The sequence below is a fragment of the Morone saxatilis genome, unplaced genomic scaffold (assembly GCF_004916995.1).
Source record: "Morone saxatilis isolate NCDOM2014 unplaced genomic scaffold, NCSU_SB_2.0 Contig18, whole genome shotgun sequence".
Lineage (NCBI taxonomy): Eukaryota > Metazoa > Chordata > Actinopteri > Moronidae > Morone > Morone saxatilis.
The window spans coordinates 19,520,490-19,533,782 of NW_023339740.1; the positions used below are offsets into that span (position 1 = coordinate 19,520,490).

Below are 13,293 nucleotides of genomic sequence, written 5' to 3' on the forward strand. Positions count from 1 at the left end.
ATCCCAGTTAGGGGTCCCAACGCTGCGTCCTTGAAGCCGGGTGATTTATACACTGGCAAAGGCATCCAAAAGGCAGGAGAGGAGAAAACTTCATATACATTGTGCACTCAAATGTGTATGTGTTTTTTTTTTATCCATGGTGTAATTTGCAGTTCCTTTTAATCAAATTACTCTTCCAGAAAAAAGTCATACTGGAGCTAATCTTGTGCGTTCTATGCAAATAATACTACAGGAGTCTTGTCGCTTCAGCCTCAGTAGCAGGTGTGTGTGTTTGTGTGTGTGCATAACCTTGAAGTGAACAGGGGAATGTCGCTGTGCCCTGCTGCCAGCATCTCTGAGGGGTTTTATTCATGGGCACCTCCCACTGTTTTCTCTCCAATTAACGCTGCCATCATCCCCGGTGAAGACAGTCTGCCCCAAGCTGGAGAGCCATGTATCCCCTCACAGGTTTGAGCTTTGCCCCGTAACAGCCCCACTCATCCCCCACTTGGCTGAGGCCCCAAACGCATGGAGAGCATCCTTCACAGCAGGGAAGGAGCAGACATGGAAACACTTAGTCTTTTCATCTTTGTCTAATCATGCTATTACATCCGAAATATCGGCTGACTCCCAAACCAGGGAGAGGGACTGGGAGGCTTGGGCTCTGGCAGAAGGATGAAAGGAAAGTGGGAAGGAAGGATGACTAGAGGGATTGAATTAAGGATCAGGGGTTGAAGAAATTAAGGAAGGAATAATCAGGAGCTGGTCACAGTTCATGGATCGGTGGACGGACTAATGGGTGGATGCATGCAGGAAAATAAGGATGGAGGAAATAAGGGAAGCAAGAATGGAAAGATGAAATGAAAGAGGAAATGGATAGGAGAGAGATACTGTAAGTGATGTGGGCCAGATGAGAGATGGAAAATTTGGGAAGGAATGAAGTGTCAGGGTGAGGTCATAATTCCAGTTATGTCATAAATGGGTTGTTGGATGGATAAAGGGATGTAGAAAAGGAAGGATGCAGGAAATAAATAGAGGGAGAGATGGATGAAGAAAGAGGGAAGAATTAAGGAATGAAAAATCCAGAGCTTGTCATAATTCCAGTCATGTTATGGTTGGATGAACGATGACATGAAAGGATGCAAGAAATAGGAAATATGGAGGGATGGAAAACAGATCAGATATGAATAAAGGAAGGATGGATAAACTGAGGGGTGAAGGAAGACACAAACAAAGGCAGATTGAAATGAAATGAAATGGGTTGTAGGCAGTGAGACCGCAGGTGGCTGGAAAAAAGGGAAGCGAATGGAAGGAAAAAGAGCAGGTCTTTATTATGGTGAGTAACTTTGACACGCTCGCGTTGCGCCCAGTGCCAGTCCATCCGTCATCCAGCTCTCCTACTGATGAGCACTGGAAACAAATCTGAGGAAGCCGGGCTTTATTTTGCCGCCTGGGTGACTTGTCGGAGTCGTCACAGGCCCATGTGTCCCTGTATCCCCCAACCCCCTCCCAACTGAAGTCTCCCAGGCTCAGTTTCACCCGCTGGGAGTCTCTGCCTCTCTTCTCCCTCCTTCTTTCCATCTCGTCTATTCATTATGCAGATTTTTTTTCCTTCTTCTTCTTTGCCAGTCCCTCGTGTTTATTTGATTCTTTATTTATCGCAAATGTTTCTACTGTTTATCAGTTTGACGAGTGAGGGTGTATGTGCGCCTGATAAGTTTCGAAACACAGAGGGCATCAATCACTGTCACTTAGCTGCTCAACACGTCGCTCATGCTGCCAGAGCCCGAGTACCCTGCACCTCCTCCAAACCTTTCTTGCTTAGTCTAACCTCAATGAATTTCAAACTATTTCACTATATAAATCTACGAGAGAGAGAAAGAGTGAAGAGAGAAGGGGGTGGGGGGATGTGAGGCGAGGACAAGTGCTTTTGTGTTTTTGCAATCTGAGTCAAATATATGTTTACACAGTTACAAATGAGAAATCCAGAAGCGCAACGTCAGTTTTTATATTCCCCTATGCCCATGGCAGCAGGCCTGGAGCTACGGCCCCCTCCGGTAGCAGACTTCTGGAACAGTTATTTAGATGAATGATTAAAGTTAAGGCACAGCCAGCAAGAGTCTCACCACTCTTATTTAAGGAAGAATGGGATAGCTGTCATCTTTTGATGCATTGCCTGCCATCCCACATGCAAACGAGACACGCTCACTCCACTGATGCCTCTCCGCTCTTTCGTCCCTCCTTTTCTCTCCGATCGGTCCCCAAAGAGTTGCCTTGGGTGATTGATCAGGTGCCATGGCATCACTGGAGACATGTGGGAGGTCTGCCCACCCACCTAGCCAGGCAAAAACACTCCAGCATGCTGATCTGATGTGATCAGTGAGATAGGAGAAACAAGGGAGGACTACTGCACACAATTGATCTATGGCCACTGAAGTCCGGCTCCTGAGAGCAAAATCTTCTAATGACTTTATAGATAAAACATAGTGCAGTTTGTAGTCACTCCTTTTGTTGGTTGCCATTCGGCTGACGGCATAGGGAGATGTTAGAGAAGTTGGAGGCAGGATATGAGACACCAGCTGAACTGATTTAAAAAATATATTATAGAATGTAAAATACTTTTCATTCAAGTTGTGAGACTTCAATTGACAAGAATCAATAGTTCACCATGATTTTTTGCAATTTTATTTTGTATTTTGATTCATTTTATTTTGTTTTAATATATTAATATAATACTATTTAATATTCAAGTTGTTTCTTAGTTTTGTCATTAATACTGATATATAATGTTGATTTTCTGCACTAATAATTTTCCCACATAATGGCAGAGGGAGTTATTTAAGCGAAATGAGTGACCATAACCTCATTTACAGATCATCTTAATTTAACATTTTCTGTGCGGCATAGGATTTCACCGTTATTGACTTTCCTAAGGTCATGTTTTCTCATTTCCAGTTTTATAGAACGTCCATATGAGTCTTTCTTTCAAAGGCCAACATAGACAGTCAACATTGTGAGGTATCAGTGCCTAGAAACCCTTAATTACATACAGCATACCTGCCCCTGCTCGCTTTCTCGAACAAGTCTTAACAAAGAAATGCATGCATGTTGAAAAGTAAATTATTTATAATAATTGTAGAGTTGTAGTACATAAAAAAGTATCAAGTCAGACAGGAATTACAGCAGTCCTTCTTGCTGGCAGTTTTACATGCAAAGACTTCATGTTCACATAGATTTCCTCTTAGGACCTTGGCTAGCTGCTAGCAAGGTAGAATGGTGGCTTCAGCAACAAGTCTTTTTTAATCGCATTGTTGCACTGCTGGTTTGAAGGTTTGTGGAATAACATGTATGCTGGCTTATTTGAGATCTTTGGCTGATTTTCTCCCCAGTTCAGTGGATCCACTGCAGATTTCATTGTATCCTGGTACCTGGTTGGTACCATAATACCTATTATTCGATGGGATTTTATGTTTTGTGAGATTAACATAGCCTACCTTCCCACAGGCATTACTGTATTCACTGAGAGTGGCAATCCAGCAACAAGATGTAAGTTGTTATATCCAGTAAAAGATAAACACCCTACCCCATATTTAGTTCACCCAAAAGTGTGCCAGTAGTATTTGCACACTGTCACTTAACTTCTGCTTTGAGGATCATTATGTAATAAACATTAGCCACAGAAGAGGTGCCATCAATACTGGCCCACAGATGAGGGAAACAACTACATAAAAAAAAAACAACAGAATGCACAACGCTACTGAATGATGTGCATCGGAGGGGATGTGCATAGAAGTGGATATACCCAAGTGAAAACTGACTGCGTGTTTGTGTGTGTACACCATTGCCTGACTTATCTGCTTAAAGGGTTGTTGTTGCATTTTAATTTCTTAGTTTTTTGAGGACTGTAGCAGTTTTGTTTAGACTATTACATTTGGGACTCAAGTGCTTTCACTGATTTGGCTGTGGAAGCATTGTTTGAACATACATGAATTACAACTCCTACACACAATGCTGACATTGATGCCCAATGTTTTGCAAGCATTGTATAATTATTTGGCAGTGGTTCATATTCACTGGGTGATTGTGATTGTCCCCTGGGTAAATATCTTGTATTCATAATCCCATCTTGTTTTACAAAATATGGTGTTAACAGGAGCAGTATGGTCTATTTGGGGCAGTTAATCTATGTGAGTATATAACCTTATTCCTTGTGCAATGGAGACAGTAGGTCTGTAGTTTTATCAAAACATTGTGGAAAAACAATGTTTTTGTTAGTGGTAGGCATTGTTCCTTTTAAGTTTTGGATTCACTGCGATCCAAATGTTCATTGGAGCCATTTACAGCAGAATGTGACAGTTGGTACGGGTTAGGACTAAATTGTGTGAAATCTGACCTATTTGATCTGAACTAGTAATGGTAAAATACATTGTTAGATTATGACAATGTGTTTCTGAACACACTATAGCTGCGCTGTTTGCTGAATAGGATCTGCAACGATATGTGACCTGACTAGATACCAAGAAAAGAAGGCAGCGTTTTAAGGAAATATGCTAATTTCCTTTTGTGTAACCGCCTATCAACTGCAACTACTGTTTTTATATACTGTTCTTGTGCAGAATAAACAGACGCAATATAACATTAATTAATGAGTTCTAGAGACGCTAGTAGGTCAGTTACCTTGATGAAATATGTAACTCTGTAAAGGAAAGTACAGAAAAACATAAAACCCTAATGGCACTACAAACTGACTGACTTACTACTTACTGAATATGTGTTACCCGGCGTGCCACAATCTGGGATTTCTACATTACCTCCCAGTCCAATCCTCATGGCATCTGCAATATTTTGCAATATTGTCATCATATAACACATAAGCTTTCACACAATACCTTCATAAACCCTCTTATGTAGACATCAAATGGCAGAGTACTCTCTTTCTTTCTTTTTTTCTTTCTTTGATGCTTGACCAAACAGCTCTTTATAGTTTTATTTGCTATACTGTATGCTATATTATTCTAAACTTATTCCTCATGATCAACCAAAATGGGGAGACTTCATCCCTTCTTTAACTGAAAATAATTTCAGAGCTGAGCTGGTCTTCTTGAAACCATATTACAGATATTACTTCTCAAGAAACCTCTGATTATTCTCTATGGGGTGAAGTGATTCTCATTTTTGGCTTATTGCACTCATAATCTCACTGCTTGGCGTATATATATTGTCTTTTTACCTTTTCTCTCTTTCTTCGCACTTTCTTTTCATATTGTCTTACAGACCTCTCTGCTTTCTCTACACTAGTTCTCTTATTCGTTTTCTTCTTCTCCCTTACTGTTATCTGTCTCAGCTCCATTTCCTTGCTCCCTGATACTCCCTGACTCAGTAGCTTTCATTTTCATGATAATCCAGCGACGCCACTGGACTGCGAAATCGCTTTTACTGCCTTTTCTTTTTCTCCTATTCCCTGTCTCTCTCTCTCTCTCTCTCTCTTCTCTCTCTCTCTCTCTCTCTCTCTTTCTCTCTCTCTCTCTCTCTCTCTGTCTCTCCCCATTTTTCCCCTACTGGTTTATCTTTTTCCCTCCTGGCTTTATTTTGCTTTTTGTAATTAAATGTCATTTTCAGTTCTCCCTTTTTTTGGAAGAAGGAAGAAAAGTTTCTTTTTTTATTATATGACCATTGTCAAAACAGAGGGAAGTCACTGCTGGTAAAATTGAACATGTTTGAGCCACAGTACCACACTACCAGCACCTAAATATCTTCAGTTGAGCTTTCTCTGTCTTATTTCCCTCAGGAATTAGTTCTATTATTAAAGCAGCAATGGACAATTATGAAATGTCTATAGGTTCAACTTTTATCATATCTAATGTGTCTCTCTACAGCTCTATCCAGAGACATCCATCCATCCATTTCCATCGCTTATTCAGCTCCAGCTTCAGCTAAGCAAAGTAGCCCAGACATTCTTCTTTACAGTCACGTCCTTTAACATTTCTACGGGATCCTGCCGTGTTCATAAAGATGGGATATGTATTCCCTAGGAGAAGACCTATGGGTCTGCCCAGGGGTGCCACAGGGACAGCTACATATTATCAGTGTCAGTTTATCTAAAGTGCTGCTTGCTTTTCATTAGGCCAAATTGCCTGCCTTGCCTTTGTGTCTTAAAAGCCTTTCCGACCAACATGCATGTACCTGTTACCTGCTACCTACCTGAAACCAGTTTTCCTGATTTGACTAACTGTTGCAGATGTCCTGCTGCTGTTTTTCACCAATTTCAAACCTGCTTGTCTGTTGCCAACTCGTCACAGCCCAGTGAAGCCAACAGAACTACATCATGGAGAGAAAGCAGAGACAAAGTTCTATTTCACTAAATAACCACATTTCTACCTGTTTAGTCACTTTAAGGTATTCTGGATCTCATTTTCATCTCTCATCATTCAAATTTCAGGTTCTGACAACACAACTCATACCTCAGTATAAATGGTTAAAAACTTTAAGTTCAGAACTACAATAAGATAGCTTTTTTATACACCAAGACGTTAAGCTTTCCACTAGCACATTGAACAGATTTATGGCATTTACCTCTTTCAGAAATGGTGAAGGAGCATTTAAGGTAAACGGTAACTTCAAAGTAAAAGCTGAAGTGAATTCAGCTTTAAAACATCTTATCTTGAATTAGTGTTCTCCGACTGTTCACAGATCGTTTGCGGCTTCTCTGACTCTTCTAAAGGAAATATTAAGTACCTGAAAAGGCCTCAAAGTTCTAATGACAACAAGCAGTAAAGTAGTAGAAACAGAAATAATAAAAAAAAAACCTATCAGTAGCTGGCCTCAGAGTCTGTGGTTTAAAGTGCGGTGGGAGTGGAAATTTGACTCTTCTCTGTGACAGCAGATCAATGCAGCCTGGAGCAGAGATAGAAATGAATTGATTGTCACCAATAAAACTCCAATTAAACAAAAAAACAAGCCTGGAAGAGAGCTCCGAGACAAGCAGCTCTCATCTTCTCATCAGTCCTCGTGGGGGGAAGAGGGAGTGGGAGGGGGAGAGGTAGGAGGGGGAGTCGGATGTGTGCTGGGGAGCTGGCGAGCGAGGTCCATTTCCTCTGAACACTCTCGCTATCAAGGAGGTGTGGAAGTTATGGATGAATGTGAGAGTGAGCGAACCGCCGACGGAAGATCAGATACTCGATAGACAGAGAGAGTGTGAGAGAAAGGGAGAGCAGAGACAGAGGTGCCGCCATTGATCCAAAGTATCCTTAATGATGAAAAGAGATCTTAATTGTGGTGGCATGTGATAGATCAGGTTTCAGCTGTCAACTCTCGAGTTCATCTGACCTTCTCTTATTTAATAAGTTCATGTGAAGCCCTTCAACCACGCAGTCTCTAAACCACTCTCTATCTGCCAGTATGTGTGTCTCGTCTTCTTTTTCTGTCACTTAGGGTCTTTCGCTCTCTGAGCTACACCCATAATCTCCTCATTGAACAATCCCTACATTTTATTCTTGCATGTACTTCCAGGTAGGTTATAGGCCTCCCACATAAGCAGTAACTACAGATGCTTTTTGCTCATATGAATCTCCAAATGAAGTTAAAGATGATCAATGTTCCCCATTCCTTGAAAATGTACAAGATCTCCTTACTCTCTCCTCTCCTCATATCACTTCTTCACTAATAACATTTTCTTCGCTATCTCCCTCTATCTCCCAAGCTCTGTAATCTGATTGTTCTTTCTATGATTGTGCTGTTATTGAGTTGCCTGTATCATACATATGTATGTAAGTCCAGCACAATACTTATTCCATCTTCTGCTACGATTTCCCCTCAAACAGGAATGTCATTCCTAAATAGAGAAAACACTAATGCCATGTTGAAACGAATAAAGCTTCACTATGTGTGGAACTATGCAGACTAGGAGCCCCAAATAGCAACAAGAGGGAACCCATAGCACCAAGTAAAGGTCAAGTTTCTTTCTGACTTTTACTTTTAAGTTATTTCTAGTGTGCTGAACGGGTTAAAAGTTACACATTCTGGAAATGATTTAGTTTTGTTAAAGGAGCTGTTTTCCATTGCTTCATACTGAATTTGATAGTAGAGAGTGGGAAGGTAAAGCCTTGGTGTTCTTTTGGGGAGCATGACAGGTTACATCTATGTTTCCCATAAAGTTCAGCATTAAGCTGTAATTATTAGCCATGCTAGCACTATGGGCTTCATGGGATGGCAACGTCAGTTGGGTCCCCCACTTTGGTCCAGACTGAAATATCTCAACAAACATTTGATGGGTTATTATAAAATTTGGTACGGACATTCTTGGTGCTTAGAGGAAGAATACCAATTACTTTCATGATTCCCTTACGTTTCTAGCGCCACCACATGGTTCACTTTTGTGGCTTTGAATGAAATGTTGCGATGGCGCCACCATGATTTTTTTATATTAAGCCATCCCCAACTTCTTATTTATCCACTACTTTGATTCATGAAAGAAAATAACTAAGCACTATTTATTGCTAATTAGCAAATGTTTACAATTGCTAGATATCAGCATGTTAACGTTGTCATTGTGAGCATGCTCTGCCTAAGTACAGCCTCACAGAGGTGCTAATTTAAATTACCTAATTAGGGGCAAAATATTCATCATTTATATCTTGCTTTTGGTTTATCCTGCTGTAATTTCAAAATGTACTTAACCATAGATAGACAGTTTAGATAGTATGGCAATTTTTTTCCCATTATTCATTATGCTTGCATGCTTACATTAAAAAGTTTTAATCTGATTCCTATACAAGCCTCTATATCTAAAAGTGCTAACCCTCAAATTACATATAGCCTCTCTGTAAATTATGTTTTTATGCGAATGATACAGAACTTTGTAATTACTTTGATACTTTACGTTCTTTAATTTAATAAAAAGATCATTGTCAAACATGGACGGATGTCTGATTATGAACCCCTACAGTAGATTAGAAGACTATTAAATATAAGCATAAAATGGACGAAATATATATGTAATATAGCAGAGGGTTAAATACAGCAAAGGTGATTTACCTGCTAATCAAAACTTTCATTGAATTATAGTACATTAAAGTTAAAAATGTGCTTTGGGTGACACCATCCACTAAGGCATGTAATGTGTATTACTGTTATTACCTATCTTATGATTGTGTTAGTGACAACATTTTATTTACTCTAGGTGTGTTCCTTTTAATTGTAAGGCTCTCTAGTTGGGTCACGTAGTGTGAAAATATGATGTGTCTACTGTGTGTTTGTGTGTGCGTGCACCTGTGTGTACTTAGCTTCATCACCCCAGTTATACCCCTCTGGCTATAACTCTGGAAGTTTCTTCTCACTCATTGTAACCTAACTGAAAAGAGGCCGAGGACAAAGAAAAGCATGGAGCTTTATTTTTCAAGCTGTCTATCTTTCACTGGTTGCAGCAGCCTGATATGACCTTATAGCAAACATCTACTGTTCTGCAAAAGTCTATAGCTTATGGATTTCATGTCAAGAGAAAATATCTGATATTTCTTCTAACAAATCATCACCCTTTAAATGGATTTACTGTCGAGCACAAAAAAATCCTATTTATGCTAATAGTAAGTCCATCTATTTATTGGTTTCTATTGGCATTTTATTACTTTCGTGCCACAGACGAAGAAACCCCCTCTCCATACGCATCTTTTTCCACTCAATCGATGCATGTTAAAGTTGCTGACTGTGTACAGTTGCTTTTTCCCCATCAGAAAGACTCACACGGACCTCAGACCCCATCATAAAATCATTTCTGAGCTTCATACAGTTGACCCTGAAGGTTAGGTTGAGGCTCATAGTGTGATGTTGCCGCTGAAGATGGTTAAGGATTATGATGATGGTGCTAGTTCGAGCTCTGTGCCATCAGCAAGAGAAATGATTAGGACTGCACCAGCAGAGTGTTAGCCTGACAGATGGCAACACATGGAGTTAGCTGACAGCACTGCTGACAGCGCATTCACAGGAAGTCCCCATCTTGCATGCACTGTACACACTGTTTGTTGCTGTCCGTATTCTGATGTTTTTCTGCCATCAAGTGTAGCTTATTCTTACCCATCAATGCCAAACTCTCATCACCAATTCACCAACTTAAAATTGCAAGACGGCTGCGCAGGCCTCCTGTCATGGCACCAAAGGGAGTCAGGGTCTGTAAAAAATCTTCAGTGGGTCATTATGCCAGTCTCTGGTCATTTATCACACCTTTCTTTTTTTGGTAATTCATTCCTCCAGTGGTCAATACATTTTCAGTTATTTTCCCCTCAATCAATCTACTTAGAAATCAGCTCTCCAGGTATGTTAATGAATGGCCAACAGACATAGATACATTAATTGAATGACTGAATACATTAGGAGCTGTATTGAGTGCTGCACTGTTGCCTCTACGAATAGCAATATGGAGGTATTATTAGGTTCAGTGATTGATGAAATATGAGGAGAGCTTTAGTACAAACCTGTCAGTTCCACTGCTCTCAGTAGGAATGAAGGGACACAGAAACTGTCCTCCCCTGTCTTCCATGGGTAGACACAAAGATCTGATCATGCACTTGTAAATGGTGTTTTCATTTATTTTATATGTTTGTTTATTCACTAGGAAAACCATTTTAAATTCCATCCAAATACATCCCCGGGGGAAGCACATGTAACGTCTCCGAGTAGTTGTAATACTTCTCACTGTCAGTACATGACAGCTTCAAGCTTGAAGTTTGCATGTGTATGAATGTGTCTGTGTGCTTTGGTACGTGTTTTAAAGTGGGGGAGTACATATATGCATAAGCATGGGAGCATGGCAGTGATGTGATTGATGAGACATGAAAGAGAGCAGAGGAAGATTTCCAGTCAATCAGCCCTGTGAATAACCACCTAGGCTATGGATTAAAGGCAAAGAGCTGTCTGAACTAACAAAGGCTCACATCCATTACCTTACATGCAGAGTTGTTTTTCTCTCTGGAGCAACACTGACAACAAAATTAAAGTGGGTTAACAAAAATAGATGGTTTTGTTTTCTGGAATTTAAGAGATGAAACAAAGCAGCATCTAACAATTTGTATGCTCGTGGAAATAGAAATCATGGGAGGTAAAAAGATCTCTGCAGAGAATGACCCATACAAGATTTAACATTATGATAATGTGTGTAAAAGGAAATGGGACAGAATGGATTTTGTATATTAGGCTGTGTCTGTACTGTTGTAAGATTGGACTGGGTAATCTAGCCTCTCTAATTTCTTCAGCCTGGCTTAGAGGCAAAGCGGCCTACTGAGAGTCGTGTATTCTGGCTTTGAGTCAGCAACAGAAAGGAGACTTGTAATACATCTACTGTATGGTGCCCATTGTTCTATGTTAAGAGCCCAGGATCAACTTGCAGAACCCTTTAACTGCTCCATGGAGGCTGCACTGTGGCTGATACCGGGCAGACATTGAAATGAAATGTCTCCTGGAGAATATGTCAAAATTAAAATTAATTAGTCTTTGACACGTTGCTTCCTTCTTCTTTCTGTCTGTTTTTTTCTCCAGGTCCAAGGGTTGGAGAAGCAAGTGGAGTTTTCAGACCTGGGCCCGGTGATGAAGACTCTTCCATATGGCACAGTAGGAGGAACGACAGGAGGAGTGGTTAAGTCTCCCTACCAAACGCGCATCTTCTCCACTTCCATCGACCAGACACCGATGAAATCCAAGCCACCCACCTACAGTTTCTTTAACCCACACGACTCGACCCGGAACCAGTCCCTGCTCCCGGACCAGACAGGCTACCGCTCTAAGCGCAAGCCCTCACTAAAGACAGCCATGAAGACCAAGAAGATCTTTGGATGGGGAGACTTCTACTTCAACGTCAAGACCATGAAGTTCAGCTTGTTGGTGACAGGGAAAATTGTGGACCACGTCAACGGGACGTTCACTGTTTTCTTCCGCCACAACTCGTCAAGCCTGGGGAACGTGTCGGTCAGTATTGTACCACCAAATAAAGTGGTGGAGTTTGAGGTGCTTCAGCCGCAGCAGCTGCACCCCCACACCCAGCAAGATGTCCAAATCCAGGAGACCCACCAGTCCACCATCGACCCCAAAGAGACAAAGACCTTTAACTGTCGGGTGGAGTATGAGAAAACCAACAAATCCAAGAAGCCCAAACCCTGCCTGTACGATCCAGCTCAGACCTGCTTCACAGAGCACACCCAGTCCCACGCTGCTTGGCTCTGTGCCAAACCCTTCAAGGTGATCTGCATCTTCATCTCTTTCTTTAGTATCGATTACAAGCTGGTTCAAAAAGTGTGTCCGGACTACAACTTCCAAAGTGAGCATCCTTACTTTGGATAAGTGAGTGAGACTGAACTAAAAAGAGAACAAGAGACAATGTTAATGACAACGACAATAATGATAATGATGATGATGGATATGATAGTCATATTGATTACTATGAAGAAGCAGGGGACAGTTTTTGCCTCTAAACTGCTGTGAATTGTGGATTTAAATAAAGTATAATCAGAGGTATGGATGATTAGGATATGGATGACTTCTCTGACTTATTTTCCAACTTTGTATTTGCTAACTTCTGTTTTTATTTGATTTTTTTTCTGTAAATAATGTACTCAACCTCAGCACACTTACTGTTTTTAGATATTTGTTTCTCAGTGTTATTACTTTTTTGCATTTAGAGAATTTGGTTGAAAACAGTATTATGCCCCCCAAGTACAATGGGAGCCTCTGAGGTGGCTGTGCTGTGCCATCTCTGAATGGCAGACGTAATGTTATGGTAGACTGACTGTTAATCATCCTCTCAGCTCTACGTTTCAATCCCTGGATATAAGAGAGTTATATGTATGAGAAATGCTATGCTGGATATGCATACAATATACTGTATGAAAAAGCACATTAAAATCTCTTAAACTGTCTGTCTTTTACTGCGTGAATGTTTTTGTTCAGAGCTAGAAGCACAATTGCAGGGCACAATATTCATGCTATCTAACTCAGCAAAGACACTATAATGAACTAAGTTACATTTCACTCTGATTGGGAATTCATGCCCAAGCTTTCTGTGAAGATATGTAATTTTAATTTTCTAAAATATATTGAAGGAACGTTGGTTATGGATTCAATTATAACATGAAAACCAACCGTGATACATTCTTAAGATGATGATAATGTTTGACTCCTTTTGAGGGAGTTGGTATGTACAGTAATAGAATCCAAGGGAGGTATCGGATATAATTTAGCCTGATACTCAAAAGAAAAATAACAATTGTATTGGAGATAATGTGACTGACAGATTTCTGTTTGTTTGATCATGCAAGCAAAGTAAGTATTGCA

The 13,293-nt window shown here is 40.5% G+C and overlaps 1 protein-coding gene across 1 annotated transcript; it reads left to right on the forward strand.

The window, feature by feature from the left end:
• The first annotated feature begins 306 nt into the window (after positions 1 to 306).
• LOC118328151 (neurexophilin-2) lies at positions 307 to 12,826 on the forward strand. Its single transcript, XM_035661755.1, has 2 exons — positions 307 to 447; positions 11,506 to 12,826. Exons 1-2 carry the CDS (start codon positions 307 to 309, stop codon positions 12,301 to 12,303), a joined length of 939 nt encoding a protein of 312 aa, XP_035517648.1. The 3' UTR covers positions 12,304 to 12,826.
• The last annotated feature ends 467 nt before the right edge of the window (positions 12,827 to 13,293 follow it).